At 44.2% G+C, this 20,114-nt stretch overlaps 1 protein-coding gene across 1 annotated transcript in view; it reads right to left on the bottom strand.

Annotated features, from left to right (window-relative positions):
• Window positions 1–20,114, bottom strand: part of MYO5C (myosin VC) — a 483,348-nt gene that overhangs the window by 184,428 nt on the left and 278,806 nt on the right. Inside the window, exons 19-22 of the mRNA XM_073568417.1 lie at window positions 10,064–10,275; window positions 9,033–9,198; window positions 8,377–8,523; window positions 2,556–2,720 (exon numbers count right to left, since the gene is read on the bottom strand). Coding sequence (XP_073424518.1) covers window positions 2,556–2,720; window positions 8,377–8,523; window positions 9,033–9,198; window positions 10,064–10,275 — 690 coding nt within the window. The remainder of the gene's footprint in view (window positions 1–2,555; window positions 2,721–8,376; window positions 8,524–9,032; window positions 9,199–10,063; window positions 10,276–20,114) is intronic.

The raw sequence follows: 20,114 nt of genomic DNA, 5'->3' as shown, positions 1-20,114 counted from the left end.
TAAAATAAAGAAATCAAGAGCAAAAAATGTGGTAGTTAGTAATGGTTACTTTTTTAAACCAAGCAAAGGGGAAAAATTATGGAATCACTCAATTCTGAGGAAAAAAATATGGAATCACCCTGTATATTTTCATTCCCAAAACTAACACCTGCATCAAATTAGATCTGCTCGTTAGTCTGCATCTAAAAAGGAGTGATCACACCTTGGAGAGCTGTTGCACCAAATGGACTGACATGAATCATGGCTCCAACACGAGAGATGTCAATTGAAACAAAGGAGAGGATTATCAAACTCTTAAAAGAGGGTAAATCATCACGTAATGTTGCAAAAGATGTTGGTTGTTCACAGTCAGCTGTGTCTAAAATCTGGACCAAATACAAACAACATGGGAAGGTTGTTAAAGGCAAACATACCGGTAGACCAAGGAAGACATCAAAGCATCCAGACCGGAAACTTAAAGCAATATGTCTCCAAAACAGGAATTGCACAACAAAACAAATTAGGAACGAATGGAAGGAAACTGGAGTCAACGTCTGTGACCGAACTGTAAGAAACCGCCTAAAGGACATGGGATTTACATACAGAAAAACTAAACGAAAGCCATCATTAACACCTAACAACGGGCTAAGGAAAAGCAATCATGGACTGTGGATGACTGGACAAAATTCAGTGATGAATCGAGAATCTGCATTGGGCAAGGTGATGATGCTGGAACTTTTGTTTGGTGCCGTTCCAATGAGATTTATAAAGATGACAGCCTGAAGACAACATGCAAATTTCCACAGTCATTGATAATATGGGGCTGCATGTCAGGTAAAGGCACTGGGGAGATGGCTGTCATTACATCTTCAATAAATGCACAAGTTTATGTTGATATATTTTGGACACTTTTCTTATCCCATCAATTGAAAGGATGTTTGGGGATGATAACATTTTTCAAGATGACAATGCATCCTGCCATAGAGCAAAAACTGTGAAAACATTCCTTGAAAAAAAGACACATAAGGTCAATGTCATGGCCTGCAAATAGTCCAGATCTCAATCCAATTGAAAATCTTTGGTGGAAGTTGAAGAAAATGGTTCATTACAAGGCTCCAACCTGCAAAGCTGATCTGGCAACAGCAATCTGAGAAAGTTGGAGCCAGATTGATGAAGAGAACTGTTTGACACTCATTAAGTCCATGCCTCAGAGACTGCAAGCTGTTATAAAAGCCAGCGGTGGTGCAACAAAACACTAGTGATGTGCTGGAGTGTTTTTTTGTTGGTTTGTTTTTCATGATTCCATAATTTTTTCCTCAGAATTGAGTGATTCCATAATTTTTACTCCATGCTTGGTTTAAAAAAGTAACCATTACTGACTACCACATTTTTTTTGTTCTTGATTTCTTTTAGTGTTTCTTAAAGTCAGAAAGTTGCCATTTGAATTTACTTTAGTTTTGTGCCATGTCTGTGATCTGCTTTTTTTCTACAAAATTAAACATCTGAATGAACATCCTCCAAGGTCGGTGATTCCATAATTTTTGCCAGGGCTTGTATTAAAACTGGTTTCACTGTTATTTATTTTTTACTGTTTATTTGCATGTAAGATGGATGCCATGTTTAAAGGGGTTTCCACATGGTAAAAAATCTTTTTGGATGTGTTTAAAATAGAAATATACAACTTACTAAAATCTATGTAATGAACTTCTTGTTTGGAATGTGACCAGTGATGTGTGCGATGGGGGCTGGCTGTCTGGCTAATTTTAATAGCTGAGTCAGACCTATGCTTGTGTAATCAATCAGCATATTAGTAAGCTGCAGTTAATTCTATTTTATACACAGCTAAAGATATTTTTCCCAATTGTACACTGCTTTAAAGACAATCTGTTAGCAGGTTGCTGCTAGGCCATCTGAAAGCAGTGTGATAAAGGGTCAGAGTCCCTGATTCAAGCAATGTATGTATCACTTACTGTTCTGCGTGTTGTATTTTTGTTTATAAAATAACAGTTTGTTCTACAGCAGATCTACCAGTTCTCTGACTGCTGAGCTCTGTATGACCTCATCCACACAACTGATTAACAGCTTTCTATATATGTAATGCATAGGAAGAAAACTGCCAATCAGTGGTGGGGGTGAGCTATATAGAACTCAAAGAAATGGAGAACTACCTGGCAGCAGGTTTACTAGTCCTCTAGAGATAATCTACTGCTGATAACATTTTGATTTTATTAAAACTAAAGCAAGCAGCTCAGTATGTAACATGACTAGAACCAGGGTCTCTGTCTCTACATTATGTTATTCTCATATTAGGTGACAAAAATCTGGTATAAGATTCCCTTTAATTACATATTTTACATACCAACATCTTGGAAAAAAAATATCCTCAATGACTTTTACCTTTATCTATAAAGCAGTTTCATAAACCATTGCAAAAGTGATGCAACTTTTTGCACAATGTGACAAAAATCTCTCAAGTGTTACTTCCTCTTTTGCTCTAGTTAAGTTAAAGGGTTATGTCTGTACATTGCAAGACAATGACACTAGCTATCGCTACAATGAATGCATGGCACATGCACCTGCTCAGTATCCTCCTTGTATTTCTTCCCTTTTTCCTCCTGTGACTTCCTTTGTGTAAGAGATTTTTCCAGATCTTTTTCGACTTTGTGGAGTTTATCGGCATCGTGGGAATGAGCGGCAGCTAGACTGGTCAGTCTTTCCATCAACCCATGGTTTTCCTTGTTCTAAGATAAAAAATAAGTAAAGAACTATTTTTAGTCCTTACATTAACAAGTACCTGATTGCAAACTCAACTCACCCAAAAAGTTAAAATTAGGACATGTGAGAGACAACAGGACAAATTCTACTGTGTGATTAATACATAAAAAGGATAAAGGAGTTGCAGAGAAAACAAATGATATATAACCAAGCCAAATTAGAAAAATGTATCCATTTATTGTTATCCTCTAAGTGGTACATTTTAATCAAAGCAACAAAAAATGTAGGCATCAGTGACTCTCTAAAGCAAAGGTCAGAATATATGGCATACTCACAATTTGGTTATCAATATGATGTGTTGATATCCTTTTTGTCCTTAGCTTTGCAATTTTTTATTGATTTTCAACATTAAAAAATTAAACAATGAAACCCTGCCCACTGACCCCTTTAAGCTCTGCTTGGTAAGTATTACAATATTTAAACACACGTATTGAACACAACAATAGATGTTTAACGCAAGTGCTAAAAAAAGGTGTGGTAATTATATTCACCAAAAGCGTCAAACACCTGTTGTATAGGAGGAATAGAACACCATTTGGAAATTAGTATAAATCTAAAGCCAAAACCTTGAAAATAAGGTCAAAGAGTAATAGGACAAATAGAGAAATAGATACAAATAAAATACCTTTATTAATAGTGGTAAATAGTACTACAAACACATGAGGTGCCCCCACAAATATTAACACATAAAAAATATAAAAAATAAAATATATGTATCTTTATCTAATGACTGCCTCACCAGGAAGAAAATACTACACAGATGTATAACAATAGAATAAAAAATAGTTATGAGTAAAAAGAGGGCCCTAGAATGAGCCTGCCTGATAAGGCAACAAAATTTATATGCAGTAGGAGCTGAATGACTGAAAACATTAGTCAGAGAACAATTTGTGACAACTAATTGTGCAAAAAGTTAAAAAATAATAGAACAATATTATATGTAAAGACACATTCTAAAATTGGAATGACAACCTCAAACCAGTGTGGCAATATAAAGTGCAAAGTGCTGAGTGAAGTTGTAAAATATATGAAAAATAGCTGGTTCCAAAATTGAGTCACATGAATAGCATGGAAATAAGTGAAGTGAATACAATCAATCAATCACAGTGAAACATATACTGTAAGTCTATTGCATATTAAAATGTCAGCCACATAGGCAGGGTCCTGCAAGCTAATAGGATCAATTACCTGGATATAGATGGTCATAACAGTACGGCACGCGCCCCGACCCGCGTTTCAGAAGTTACTCCTTCGTCAGGGTGTGAAGGCAAGTGGGGTTCACATTTGTTGGGTTCTTGTCACCTTTGTATTATTTCACATAAAGGACTTTATTCTGGCTGTGTCTTTATTTACCATGCAACTACAGGATTAGTAATGGATAGGTGACTTATAGATGCCTCTCTAGTACTAATCCATGGGATTCATGTCATCTGACAATACAAAGGTGACATCAACCCCACAAATATGAACCGCACTTACCACCTCTACAGAGCAAGTGGGAAAAGCTGGGGAAAGCACCAGAATTGCCTTCTCTGAGCAGCTGCGAGCTGCTATTTTTAGGCTGGGGGGTCAATATCCATGGCCCCTTACCAGACTGAGAATACCAGCCCCCAGCTGTCTGCTTTAGCAAGGTTGGTTGTCAAAAATGGGGGGGACCCCCACGCCGTTTTTTAAATTACTTAAATAATTAAAACACCAGCGTAGGGACCCATCTATTCTTGATAACTAGCCTTGCTGAAGCTAAAAGCTGAGGGTTGTAGCCCCCAGCTGTGAGTTTTGTCTGGCTGGTTATCAAAAATATAGGGGAACCCACACCGTTTTTTCTTTAAATTATTTATTTACAGTGCAGGAGCAGCTGATGAATATTCCCATCAGCCGCTCCTGCTCTTACTGTAATTAGCGGTAGCAGGTGTCACATGATGGGATCATTAGTACCATCAGCTGACACCAGTGACCGAAGGTAAGCTTTATACCTCCAATCACAGCTGCGCGTTCACGCTGTCTTTTGACAGGGAGGGAACCGCATCTCTGACTGGCGGGGATTATTTCCCCGCCGTTCAGATTCGGTGTTTGCCGCGCTGCCATGCACATGACAACGCGACAAACATCCGGTGTTCTGGCAGCTGAACCCGAACAGTAACACGGACTTTCTGGTGAAGTCCGTGTTCGGTGTCCGAGCCTGAACAGTAGGTGTTTGGTACGGATGCCGAACTTTTTGCCCATCTCTATTTAGAATGCTACAAGGGCCCATACATCAGACTAAAATGTCGGGGTGGGTTTTGGGGGTGGACTAAGATCCAAATCTTGCATCAGGGGCCCAATGGGCCAAGTTACGCCGCTGGTCACATGATCCCTGCGGTCAATGAGCTCTGGCTTCACTCTCCTCTCTTATGGAAGTAATTGAGAGGGAAGTCGCAGCTCTCACTTCTTCCTGATGTCTTGAATTGTATCTAGTACCTACTGTAGGTTTCTCACCATGCTCAGACAACACCACAGAACATAAATTCAGTCAGCAGAATGGGTTTTACAGTGAGGATATAAAGGAGAGTCATGTACCTCAGTTTTGTAGAATAACTCTGGAGTCCCTATGTACAATACTGTACAACATGTATATATTTCATAACCTATATGCTTCTAATAATGATATTTTGGGAATCCGTTTCTATTGGCTCTGTCTGTTTCCCATTTACCTTTCAGATGTGAATGAATTTTCTCCATATATGTGGTAAGTGGCGGTATACGGTAGATGTTACTCCCATTGTCGAATCTGTCTTATCCGCTTTACAAGCTACTACAAATATTGTAATATACATAGGTGTCTACTGTGACTTAGTCTGAGATGTACGGTAAGTCACAGTATCAAATACATCTAAAGCTGACTAAGGGGCAGAGCAAAATGTTTAAAATGGTTAAAATGTTTAAGTTCCATTCCCGGGACCATTTTAGCTACTTTTTAAATTCAGATTTGCTACCAATAGTCTGTTATCTAGAGAGTTCAGCTCAAGAAGCCATAGAGTATTCCATATAGATATTGTGGTGTAGTGACCACTGTGTCCACTAGGGGGCGCTGTATGGATGTCCCAGGAGAGTGGATGAATGGCGAAATACGGAATTACGGAATGACCGTTATGTATCTCAAAGTGGGTGGCCTTGAGATGGAGATTTATGTGTGTGTTAATCAGCAGTGATACTGCTGAGGTGTTGGTTCAATGTGTCAGGAACTAGTTACCTCCAAACCCAGCCAGGGAGTCTGTTTATTAACGCTATTGTAAAGTGTATATATGTGTGTGAAGGACCTGTGATGAGGTCATAGCCATGTGACCCGATGGGCGTGGCTATGGACCATATAAGGTGGCCAGGGTAGGTCACATGTGGTGAATGCTGGGACCTGGTTGGTCCAGTGAGGAAGGTCCCGCTAGGAGAAGCATCTCCTGGCTAGCAGCCTGTGGAGTGGCTGTGTGTCATGGCTGCCAGCGTCTGAGTGTCCCAGAGAAGAGAGTGGATGTCTGCAGCGTGGGGAAACAGCCATGAGGAAACCCTGACATGGGTGAGATAATGATGAGGCTAAAGAGTCTGAGTATGGACATTGAGTAACCTGTGTGACCACAGGCTGAACCAGAGTGAAGCTATAATGGACCCTATGCTGTAATGCTGTTTATGTTGCTTCTATGGGTTTATGAAGAAGGAATAAACCGCATGGACTGTGTTATGCTTTATGAAAACCTGTGCCGGATCTGATTTTGTGGCTGCTGAGCGAGTATCCCCTACCTGAATGACAGCGCTACCTCACAATATATATTGCATGCATCCAATAATGCCTAACAACTCTTTCGCCTTCTACCATATTTTATTTTATACATTAAGATGATTGTTCCTTTTTACTCTCAGCGACTTTAAATTTATTACTTTCTAAGGCATCGATTAATTGCATATTTCTTATATGATATCTTAGCAATAATGAACTAAAGTCCTCTCTATCGTATATACCCCACCAGCTAAAATTATGTTACAGTGCCTTGCGAAAGTATTCGGCTCCCTGGAACTTTTCAACCTTTTCCCACATATCATGCTTCAAACATAAAGATACCAAATGTAAATTTTTGGTTAAGAATCAACAACAAGTGGGACACAATTGTGAAGTTGAACGAATTTATTGGTTATTTTAAATTTTTGTGGAAATTCATATGCAAATTGCCTCTTCAGAAAGAGGACTTTTACTCTACAGCGCCACCTATTGGTAGTAGCGATCCTACAAGTCACAATCAACCCTTTAACGAGTCTTGTAATATGACTTAGGACACAAGCCAAATCAGAATCTCAATTTGCAGACACGGTGTTTCGAGCTATTGGCTCTCGTCAGTGCAAAGTATGAGATCTGATTTGGCTAGGTGAGAGGCTCTGGACTAGTAATTCCTTTAATTGGCATCCAGTAATTCTGAAATAAAGATACTAAGCATAGAACTGCAAAATCATGTAATATTTTTGAAGACCAGAGCAGATGACAGAGCAGAGAATCCTTTAGTTAAATACATACCTATATCATAATTGGTAATCAGAGGGTTTCTCCCTCCAATAATAGGAATGGTGGGACTGGTACCTCCCCTGACTGTACATCAAAGCAGCATGGAGGAGATTACATAAGAGTCAGTAGCATCTTAAGTGCTACTTTCCATTGTAGTCTAAGGGCCCCGTCACACATAGCGACCCACCAGCGATCCCGACAACGATATGACATTGTCAGGATCGCTGTTGTGTCGTTACATGATTGCTGGTGAGCTGCCAAACAGGCAGCTTCACCAGCGATCAGGACAGCGAGACGCGGGTAACAAGCAATGCAGGTAGCTTAGTTACCCACTGTGTACCTTATTTACCAGCGCGCTGGTGCAGGGAGCTGGTAACCAAGGTACACATCGGGTTTCTAAGCGCTGCGCGGTGCTTAGAAACCCGATGTGTACCTTGGTTACCAGCTCCCTGCACCAGCGCGCTGGTAACAAAGGTACACATCGGGTTTCTAAGCGCTGCGCGGCGCTTAGGAACCAATGTTTAACTTGGTTACTAGCTCCAGCTTGCTGATCGCTGGTCTCCCGCCTGTCACACGCAGCGATGCGTGCTGGCCAGCGGGAGACCAGCGATCAAAAAAATGTCCTGGCCATTCCAGGACGATCAGCGATACCCGGCAGGGGGGGGCCAGTCGCTGATAAGTGTCACACACAGCGATCTCGCTGGTGAGATCGCTGTTGCGTCACAAAACTTGTGACGGGGGCTTAAGGCAGAGGTTGGCAACCCATCGATCGCAATCAGTAGGCCAATATTCTATAGCTATCTCACAAATTAGTGTTCACAATGTGCACTCTTATGTGCTTGTATTCTGGAATATCATGGTACTGTATAATGTGTTTTTTTGTTATTTATATCAACAATATTTAACTAAGAAACTGGTGAGGCTCTAGGGCTCCTTCTTTTTGGAAATTTTCTGGGGTCCAATCTGACACTCAGATCGCTGCCTGTACTTTCTCTTTATTCGTTTATGGTGGGAAACTGCAGAAAACTCTACACTGGATATTATTCTGACTTTTGGGTGCAGTGAAATGTGAAGCAAATCCATTTTGGTCAGTGAATTACCTGATCCTCCAGTTTCTTTTGCAGCCGCTGCACCCTGTAGGACAGTTGAATGTTTACCACAAATCTTCGGATGTTCTGAAATCTACGCCGGGCCAGCCATGCACGGGCATATTTCTGTAGTATCAGGGCCTTGTGCTCTTCCCGTATCTTTGTGTGAGTAATAACAAGGGAGATATATTTTTATCTTAATTATAATTTAATATTAACAATCATTAAAAACATAACTGTACAGTATGTGTCAATGTACAAAAATACTGCAAAAGTAATATACTCTGGAGGCTTCATGTGGCTACTAAGGGCATAACAACATATATCCTGCTCTGTCACCATCAAGATACAAATGTATTTTATATGTTATATTAACTATAGCATGATATGATAATCATAACACAAAATGGTTATTATTATATTACAGAAATTCAACTTCAGACATTAAGAGACTGGCACACAAATCCCAATATTTCAGCTTGCTATAACCCTGTAAGACTGACATCAAGGGGGTCAGAAGGGGCTATGTGTGTGCTGTCAAACATGAATTTAAGTCGCGTTTCCCTTACATCTAAGTGCATAGAAGTAATAATTATTGTTCCAGTCAATAAAAATATAAGGTTATCCCAATTATTTAAGTTAGCCAAGAGCGCAATAGATAAACATACCTTGCGGTACCTCTTTCTTGACAGATAACCTCGTGTAAATGCTTGTATAGTGACTGTGGCTACTAAAATAAGCTGATATATGCGGCGCACTAAGAAGCCTCTGCAGTGTTTCTGGATGATGATAGCAGCCCAAGTGTGTTTAATGACAGTTGCACTTATTGCTTGTCTGTAGAAGAGACAAAAAAGTAAAATTTTTACTTTATTTACACCAAATTTGGCCATTAAGCTGATGGGTATTTGTACTGAAAATTACAAAAACAATTCATACTGGATGCCTTTTTTTCTAACAATATCAAAAGGTTTCTCACTCAAGGTGAAAAATATATAATCGCTGGGAACTTACCACTTGGTTCAACACTAACCACTAGAATAGTAGGCCTCAGAATTCTGGTCTTCCTACCAAGTCGATGGGACTGATGGGGACAACAAAGAGTTGTGCACTGTTCTTCTTCAGTTATATAGTCATTGATTGGAGCACAAATGCTCAATCACTGCAGCATTCAGACTCTATCATGCAAGCATGGTGGAACGAAGGACTAAAGAGCCTAGTCTAGTGATTGAGGCTTCCCGTAATCATGCATTCATCCCCTATTCATAGGACTTTTTGTGGGAAAACCTCTTCAATGTATACCTCTATTTTCAAGTAGAAACCTGCATATGTTTGCTTTTCTTTGGATAGCATGGGGAAATCATATAAACTGTTCAGATGTACATCAGTCTACTGGTGCAAAGAAGCACAAATGTGGGAGCAAAACTCTGTGGATATTTGCAATGTTGCACTTTCTTTACCACTTATATGGCATAATTTATTATGCAAATCTACATTGCTAATATCCAAAAGATGAGCTAAATGTATTAAGAGATGGGCATTGTGCTCCGCTGCATTTTATGATAAGACCACAATTATTGGGGTTCAGACCAGTGTACATATTTATTTTTCTTAGAACAAATATACAATATGCTGAGTATCCTTTATGTCTGAACATAGTTAGATATTTCCATACCTGAGAGTAATATTAAGACTAGGTTACCTTACAGCTCGTTGTCCCCTGATGTATTGCTGAATGACAATGGCTGCATTTCGTGCACGCAGGAACTTCTTCCTCTGCACCCAACCCCGAATGTTCTTCTGGATCATAACGCAGGCATTTCTCAACTTGTCAGACCTTAATTTTTCTAAGTATGCCACTTGTCCAGCTCTAAAAAAGATTTTAGTCCTTCCAAACTGATACTGGTTGGAATCCTGCAAACAGTAAGTGCAAATCAATAAGACACGATCGCGTCTAATAAATATCACAATAATGCTTGTAAAACTAGCTTTTTCTTAGGTAAAGACATCAACTGAGTGACACAAGGACTCTGGATATAAGGATCATCAAACTGATGGCTTATTCTGCCTTCCATCCAGGGACCACAGCAGCCCCACTCACCTATGGAAGATGAAAACGCAAAGACAGAGAATACATACTGACAGATTGGGATTACATGTCCTCTTATATGTGTGTAAGGGGTGGTTGTCTCACAAAGACCTTCACTGGGTTCAGTCAGCGAATATTCTGATCTCTGCATTCTACTTGGCAAATAATTGAGACAATAGATACAGATGAATCTGATTGTACACGAAATCTCTATGACAACACTGCACCAGAGAGGTCATCAGGATCACTCGTAATACATCTTCAGGGTCTATCATTTCTGGCTACTGATTTCAGAAGAGCAAAAACGTACACAGTAAATATCTGATCTATAAGGAATGGCCATTTATTAAGCTTCTCTTGTAGCTCTTTGTTAAACTCTGTTAATAAAATGTATCATTATGTACCCAGCCCTTTAAAAACATGTTCTAAAGCTGTATTTAAAGGGGTAGTCCCAGATCCAAGATCCTATCCCAATATGTAGCAGGTGTAATCATAATAATATTAGCAAATACCTCCAGTTAGAAATGTAGTATAGTTTTCCTGAGTTGCTATGTCTCTTTCCTCATGGGCAGGCATTGCAGGACCTTAGGTATCCATGGTTACGACCACTGATATAGTGACAGTTAGTTAGCTAGTTGCTAGTGGTTGTAATCATGGATACCTAAGGTCCTGCAATGCCTGCACATGAGGAAAGAGACATAGCGAATCAGAAAAACTATACTACATTTCTAATCAGAGGTATTTGCTAATATCATTATTACACATGATACATATTGGGATAGGATCTTTGAATTGGGAATACTCTAAGGGGAACCAGTCACGTAATTTGTAGCATCTAAAGTGTCCCCAGTGCGTTGTGAGGCTGGTTTCACATTAGCGCTTTTTAAGCGCACGCACGGCCGGGGGTAGCTCCGCCCCCGAGCCGACTCTCTGCCCGGTGTGCCCGCCCCTTGCTTGTAGCGCCGCCTCCTAGCGCACAGCGGCGCCTGCGATCGGCGCACCCTATCTTTAGCATAGGGTGCGCAGATCGTGCGCAGGCCGTGCGCTAGTTGCGCTTTGACCTGCGCTGCGCACTTTTGACGGTGCGCCGTGCGCGCCAAAATCCGAAAAGTTTGATTTTGGCGCGCACGGCGCACCGTCAAAAGTGCGCAGCGCAGGTCAAAGCGCAACTAGCGCACGGCCTGCGCACGATCTGCGCACCCTATGCTAAAGATAGGGTGCGCCGATCGCAGGCGCCGCTGTGCGCTAGGAGGCGGCGCTACAAGCAAGGGGCGGGCACGCCGGGCAGAGAGCCGGCTCGGGGGCGGAGCTACCCCCGGCCGTGCGTGCGCTTAAAAAGCTCTAATGTGAAACCAGCCTTAGTAGTGCAATGTGCATCTCAAAATTTTTTTTTACTGTTAAGATCGCCGCTGTAATCCTTATCAAAAAGCACTTTATATAGTTATATAAAACCTGCATGTTTAACCATAGGGGTTTGCATCATTGCGTTTAGTCAGGGTTGTCACCGCCCATGCAATTTGAATTATGTCCCGTGGATTTCGCTGACGTCACTGTATATCCCGGGCTTGCGCAGTTTATTGTGTTGCTGTGCTTGCGACATATGTAACTGGGAAGCTGCGCTTGTGGGTCGCCCCCGCGGGCTTCACCCAGGGCAGCGGGGGTACTCGGTACCGGGCCGGTGTCGAGGCGGGAAAGTGTCACAGCAGCGGTGACCCGGTCTGTGGCCCTGGGCGCCCACTATCAATGGCGGTGATGTTAATGGTGTTAGAGTTTATATGAATAGTTCGTGACGCCACCCGTGGTGTTTGGCAAGTAAGATGGTAAGCTAACGCTGCATACAGATCCGCTGGGACTGATGGTGTGGTGCAGCAGAGATGGTATAGCTCCCCACAGGTGGAGCTGTAGTCCCAGGGCAGTGTAGGTGCAACGGATGAGGAGAGGCGCAGAATGGTATGGAGGCTGGTACCCAGGTGTAGTGGTGCGGGAATAACTGGAGGACACCAGAGTGTGCGGTTCCAAACCTTTACTCACTGTTTGCAGTTCACACAACTGCCTGCCTCCATACTGTGTTCTCCAGGTCAGGGCTCCAGCCAACCTCCAGGCAGGATAGGATTCTCCCCTCCACACTCCGCCAACATGTACCTTCCTGAACGACTCCTCCAATGCGCCTTTAGGTGCGAAGCACTCCAGTACTTAGTTACCCTGGAATGCCTTTCTCTAGGTGTTCCTAGTCTTTACTTGTATGACATACAGCTGTAGCCTGCTTCGGGGACTCCTCACTACGTCCCAGCTCTCTATTCAGTTGCTGTTGTGTCCCAAGTCTATGATGGGAGCAAGGCGTTAGTGGCTCACTACTCCTCCGGTGTCTGTTGCCGGACATAAAGATCCAATCAACCTCAGGGACCGGGCCCCGGCCTTTGCACTCTCTGGACTGGAAGGGTTCTCTCTCTTTCTCAACCTGCTTCCCACCGTCCTTCTATTCTCCTTTGTTCCGATCTGTTCTCTCTCTCTCTCTTATGGAATCTGTAGTCTTCAGTCTACGTCTCTTTCTCCTTCTCTTCCTTCCCTGAGGAGCTCGTTCCACTAAGACCAGTCCTCAGCCTCTCCTGACTGACTGCCTTCCTCCGCCTTGAGCTCCTCTCAGGCTGACCTTCTGTCAGCCTGCTCTCTCTCTGGGACTCACCCCAGACTGACCTTCTGTCAGACTGACCTCAGACTGACTTGAAATCCTACACTTTCCCTCTCTTTTATATCTAACTCCACCCGCCTCCCCAGCACCTCTCGTGTTACGAAGCCAGGGACCACAAAAGGCACCCTATGACCTTTCCAGCATAAAGGCCCCGTCACACTAAGCGACTCACCAGCGATCCCGACACCGATATGAAGGTGTCAGGATCGCTGGTAAGTCGCTATGTGATCGCTGGTGAGCTGTCACACAGACAGCTTCACCAGCGATCAGCACAGCGATGCCGAGCGCCCGGCATCGCTGGCTATCGCTGTAGAAAATAGTATCAAAATAAAAAATATAGTTATTCTCACCTTCCGACGTCCCGTTTAGCCATCCCGCCTCTCTCCACGCTCCGGTCCCAGTGATCCTTTGCACGAATGACCGCGAGATGTCACAGTCTCGCGGGATAACAAAGTCTCGCGGTCATTCATGCAAAGGATCACTGGGACCGGAGCGTGGAGAGAGGCAGGATGGCTGAATGGGACGTCGGAAGGTGAGAATAACTATATTTTTTATTTTTTTTTATTATTTTTTTACACCTGATCGCTGGTCTCCCGCTGTCACACACAGCGATGCGTGCTGGCCAGCGGGAGACCAGCGACCAAAGAAATGTCCAGAGGTTTCTTGCAGCGATCAGCGATACCGGCAGGGGGGCCGCTCGCTGATCGCTGTCACACACAGCGATCTCGCTGGTGAGATCGCTGTTACGTCACAAAAGTTGTGACTCAGCAGCGATCTCGCTACCGAGATTGCTTAGTGAGACGGGGCCTTAAAGCATGGATGGGTCCCTGCTGAACTATCCTGTGTGTGGGGTGCAGGTGTTGGAATGCGGAAAGGAGTTCCCAGCCTACCTGGATGGTGGGGCACTACACCTTAGGAGAAGGTGCAGTACCTCTGTGGCGACTGAAGCCTCAGGGGCGCCACACTTGCACATTGTCTATTGGTGAGCCGCGCATGTGGCGTGACCAGCAGTTCCCCCCGCACGTGTTGTTCTCAGCTGTACCGATTGTGATGCGCAGCATGGATATGGCGCAAGCACAGCAACACAATAAACTGTGCAAGTCTGAGATATACAGTGACGTCGGTGAAAACAGTAGGATATAATTCAAATTGTGTGGGCGGCGACAACCCTGACTGAACACAATGAAGCACACTCCTATGACTAAACAAGCAGGTAAGATAAAATTATATAAAGTGATTTTTGACAAGGATTACAGCAGCAATTTTAATGAAAAAAAAACATATTAGTGATGCACATTGCACCACTAACAATGCACTGGGGATTAGATGCTACAAATGATGTGACAGGTTCCCTTTAAGTCTATTATTTAAACCCATATGAATTTTCATAACTGTTCTGTAAGTGCTCAGAATGACACATTGCCAGAAGTGTGGTTATTTCTTTGCCTTTAAAGCCTCCTCCTGGCCATTTGACATATTGCATTTCAGCAGTGGGCCACAATGTCAGCATACAATGTTGATTTATACAGTTAAGGCAGGAGTCACACTAGCGTACAGCATCCAACGCGATATGCTAATGACCCTCAGTTCCCGCTCTGCTGCAAGTGTGAGCCGAGAGTCATGCTACTGTGCTGCAGCTCACTCGCATGAGAGGATCAGAGCACAGATGTGGAAGAGGCAGAGAAATTAAATTCTTCTCCGTCTCCTATGCTGCAGGCATCGGCGTACATTGCACTGCACTCAGGTGATATCCGAGTGCAGTGCGATCTTTCACATGCACTCATAGACGTGAATGGAGCTGTAAGTGAGCTGATTCTCGCTGCATGCTGCGATTACTTTCCCATGACAAATCAGCATGAGAAAATAATCGCAGATCTGAGCTGCCCCACAAAATAACATTGGGCAGAGTGCTATGTGACATTTTAATGTATTGCACTCAGCCACGTTATACGGTGGTGTTACTCCGGCCTAAGACTAGAAATGGGAGGCTGAGATCTATACCAGTCCCATAGATCATTACCTATGGGACTGGAGTAAAAGTCAAAAACTGCACTCCAGCGGTCCCATAGGGAATTCATTGAGTGGCAGTCAATCATGCACACTGCCGTTCCATTCTAATGGGGGTTCAAGGGAAGAAAACCCCACAACTATAAAAGTTTTTGGTGAAAAGTTCTTCACAATGAAATACCCCTTTAAGGTAAGTTATATATATTTATAACTTTTAAGATTTAAGACATAATTTCAACTAATTACAGTATATAAAGTTAAACAAATTATTTTCCTATATTGTAAAGGTAGCTAGCAATCATATATAGAACTACCGTAGACAACATCTATTTCATAGGAACATTTGCTACGTTTCAACTCACAAGTTGTGTTACTGAAGTTTGAGAAAGACTCATTGGAGGTTGAAACGATGTACATGTTTATGTGAATAAACAAATATCTTTAGACATTGGAGGGCTTTAGTTATTTTTTTTACATTTTCATGGGATGAACTGCATGTAAAACTATGTAGACTGCTGTGGACCTTGCTTTAAAGTTTTACAAACTTTAAGAGATTTCCACTTTAAAAAAGTGGTCTGTAAACGCTTTATTACTTGTACAAGAACAAAAAGGAAAGGTACAGCGCCAGCTCTCTGCAGTTGCTCTAGTCTCAGTAATTTGGCTTCAGCGGAGATGTTACATCAACAATGCACATCACCGCTGCAGCCAATAACTTGGCTCTCTGGATCTGCTGATATAGATGGCATGAGCCGAAATCAAGGACTGGCTGCAGCCACCTAATTGTGAAAACGATTTTTAGCCCCAAGTACATACATTTAAAGGGAATCTGTCAGTAGGATCAACCTCCTAAGCCATTTATATTGGCATACAGGTCATAGTAAGCTGAATAAAAGGATACCTGTCATGGTGCAGTCCGGAGTTTATTTTCTGCTGCCTTCACTCTGGGCTGGTCATGCGGGGGTTAATCTCCTCAGCCTCGTTCTTGAGCTAGCGGGGCTATTTCAGTCTCTCACAGCCTGCTGACCAGTGTTAGTGATAGCTCAAGCTTCCAGTTTAGAGCCTCTGACCCTTGTACCTTGGTCACCTCCTGCCTTTGACTGGTATCCACATGTATGACCCGGACTGATCTCTGACCCTGTCTCTTGGTATTCGTCTTTGCTACTACGTTCCCTCTCTGGCATTTGACTCCCCGGCTTGTACCCCAACCACGTATTTCGCCTCATGTTTTTGGACACTGTGCTCATGTTTTGGCTTTCTGACCCTCGGCTGGGTATTTTGACTACGTGTATTGCTGCTCCTTCTGGTACGTCTGCTCCTGATAGTTTCTGACTCTGTTCGTCTGACCATTATCTCTCGTTACCCGTCACACCTGTGCGGTGGCACAGTGTTGCTGCTTTAGTGTGTAACCTCTCTTCCCTCACCAGCTCCCCCTGGTGGAGGTTTCACTACAATACCTTGATGTCTGTTACCTGATGTCTTATTCCATAAAATCCACATTTTTCCTATATGTAAATGAGCTGTTTAGGACTATGGGCCGGACACTGATCTGCATTAGAATCTCTCCTTATCTCACTGCAGAGCTGTGTGTGGTTATAGATGACACATCTACAGGTGTCCTCTGTACTTCAGCTTCAATGTCACTGGCAGCCAGTGTTGCAATGTAGCAGAGCTGTGAAAGCTGTAAAAATTATGTTTGTAAGAAGACAAAGTTCAATTTTACTGGTTTGGGTTAGTTACATGTCTCACACGGGTAACTCCTTCTTTTATTTAAAATAATTTCTGGAGGCAGAGTTATCTTCCAGGCAGTATCCTCCCCATAGCCTGGAACAGCTAATTTACATACAAGAAAAACGTGGATTTCTCTAGAATAACACATCAGATCGCAGATATTAAGGTATAATTTTATTCAGCTTCCTATGACCTACAAGACCATATTGACGGTTTAAAAGGGTTGATCCTAATGACCGATTCCTTCTAATTGTATGTATTTGGGGCTAAAAAAATCATTTTTACACTTAGGCTTCATTATAAAAAATTGCATAATTTGGCTGTTACAGGCTTTTTGTTTCCTGCGCATTCAACCTTGATGTGTTCTGTGGTCATAAATCAACTGAGAGGAACCCAGAAAATGACAGAGAAAAGAGATACAAAATCTCTGTTAGACTGTTTAGCAGTCTGACTGACAGATTCTCAGTTAGCTCATTCTTCACTTTATGGCGTTTCAGAGTCAAACATACCTGACTTAGTTAATACAACCAGTGCCTGATCAATTCATGGGCAGCGTGTGTCAGCTGACAGGTTCACTTTAAGTAAAAAGAATGTCCTGAAAAGTGACCATGAAAAGCTTAGATGCTTGTTATGGCAACAGAAGTCTGATGCATCAGTGAAGTGGTAAGAACTCAGAGGTGCTAGATGTCACTGAGTACATCCTGTTAACCCTGCACATCATGGTCCTCTTACACCAATTCTTAGGCTTATCTGGCAGTGCTAGATTACACACACGCACATTTACAGGTGCTTCTCCCAAAACTAGAATATCATCAAAAACTTAATATATTTCATTTCTTCAATACAAAAAGTGAAACTCATATTATACAGAGTCATTACAAACAGAGTGATCTATTTCAAGTGTTTATTATAGTGGTTTGAAAAAAACACTATATTGTAATCCGAACGCTGCTAACTTATTCTTCTTCTTATTATTATAGTGGTTTGAAAAAACCACTATATTGTAATCCGAACGCTGCTAACTTATTCTTCTTCTTCTTATTAAGTTGATTTCCGCAATTAATGCGGCCCGAACCGCTACACGCACAGACTCCGTTGAGGTGTCGTTTCGAAGCCAGCGTCCATGAGAGGTGTGCTAAGTATTTTTCGTGTCGATCGGATTTGTAGTTTTTGCGCAATTTGCGTTTGAAAAATTTTTTTCCCGTCATTGGAATGCACTGTGTCAATGCTTTTCAATGGGAAGCTTAAAACGTGCCCTGAGGCGATTGAAATGGCAGTTGAGCTCATTGATATGCGCAGGCAGACCCAGTTACTATGCCAACGCCTACGAACGTCACATGACATCTCCAGAACAGAGCTTTTGCCACATAATATCAGCTCTTAAAGCTAAACCCACGGCACAAATGCAAATCTAGCTTCATCACATGACGCATGCCCCTGAGAGAGAATGTGTGCGCCAAAGTGGATTTAGAAGCCCAGTGAGCCACCCTGGCTCTTAAAGGGCCGACGCGCCAAAGTGATTCTTAAAGAGCCGGCGCACCAAAATGAGTCTTAAAGGGCCGGCGTGCCAAATCGAAAGCTGAGTGACCCAAGGCTCCAAATCGGAGGCTGATAGACCCTGGCCTACAAAAAGGAGGCTGAGCAACCCTGGCATCCAAATCGGACCCAGAGTGGCCCCGCCCACGAAATCGGACCCAGAGTGGCCTCGCCCACCAAATCAGACCCAGAGTGGCCCCGCCCACCAAATTGGACCCTGAGGAGCCCCACCCACAAAATCGGACCGTGAAGGCCCCACCCACAAAATCGGACCCTGAGGGGCCCCACCCACAAAATCGGACCCTGAGGGGCCCCGGCCACAAAATCGGACCCTGAGAGACCCCGGCCACAAAATCGAACCCAGAGGGGCCCCACCCACAAAATTGGACCCTGAGCACCCCCAACCACAAAATCGGACCCTGAGGGGCCCCAACCCCAAAATCGGACCCTGAGGGGCCCCGGCCACAAAATCGGACCCTCAGGGGCCCCGCCCTCAAAATCGGACCCTGAGCTGCCCCTCCCTCAAAAATCGGACCCTGAGAGGCCCCGCCCACCAAATCAGACCCTGAGGGGCTCCGCCAACCAAATCGGACTCTAAAGGGCCCCACCCACAAAATCAGACCCTGAGGGCCCCCAACTACAAAATAGGACCCTAAGGGGCCCCACCCTCAAAATCGGACCCTGAGTAGACCCGGCCACAAAATCGGACACTGAGGGGCCCCACCCACAAAATCGGACCCTGAGGGGTCCCAACCACAAAATCAAATCCTGAGGGGCCCCACCCTCAAAATCGGATCCTGAGGAGCCCAACCAACAAAATCGGACCCTGAGGGGCCCCGGCCACAAAATTGGAACCTGAGGGGCCCCGGCCACAAAATCGGACCCTGAGGGGTCCCAACCACGAAATCAGACCCTGAGGGGCCCCGGACTCAAAATCGGACCGTGAGGGCCCCCAACCACAAAATCGGACCCTGAGGGGCCCCAACCACAAAATCGGACCCTGAGAGACCCCGGCCACAAAATCGGACCCTGAGGGGCCCCGGCCACAAAATCGGACCTTGAGAGGCCCCGGCCACAAAATCGGACCCTGAGGGGCCCCGGCCACAAAATCGGACCCTGCGGGGTGCCGGCCACAAAATCAGACCCTGAGGGGTCCCAACCACAAAATCAGACCCTGAGGGGCCCCAGTCACAAAATCAGACCCTGAGCGACCCCAACCACAAAATCGGACCCTGAGGGGCCCCGGCCACAAAATCGGACACTGAGGGGCCCCAACCACAAAATCGGACCCTGAGGGGCCCCAGCCACGAAATCAGACCCTGAGGGGCGCCGGCCACAAAATCGGACCCTGAGGGCCCCCAACCACAAAATCAGACCCTGAGGGGCCCCGCCACAAAATCGGACCCTGAGGGCCCCCAACCACAAAACTGGACTCTGAGGGGCCCCAACCACAAAATCGGACCCTGAGGGGCCCCAACCACAAAATCGGACCCTGAGGGGCCCCGGCCACAATATCGGACCCTGAGAGACCCCGGCCACAAAATCGAACCCTGAGGGGCCCCACCCACAAAATTGGACCCTGAGTGGCCCCGCCCACCAAATCGGACCCTGAGGGTCCCCGCCCACAAAATCAGACCCTGAGGGGCCCCGCCCTCAAAATCGGACCCTGAGGGGCCCCACCCACAAAATCGGACCCTGAGGGGC

Source organism: Dendrobates tinctorius, unplaced genomic scaffold, assembly GCF_039654945.1.
Source record: "Dendrobates tinctorius isolate UK_male_01 unplaced genomic scaffold, ASM3965494v1 ptg000022l, whole genome shotgun sequence".
Classification (NCBI taxonomy): domain Eukaryota; kingdom Metazoa; phylum Chordata; class Amphibia; order Anura; family Dendrobatidae; genus Dendrobates; species Dendrobates tinctorius.
This window is presented reverse-complemented; position numbering and strand designations above follow the sequence as displayed.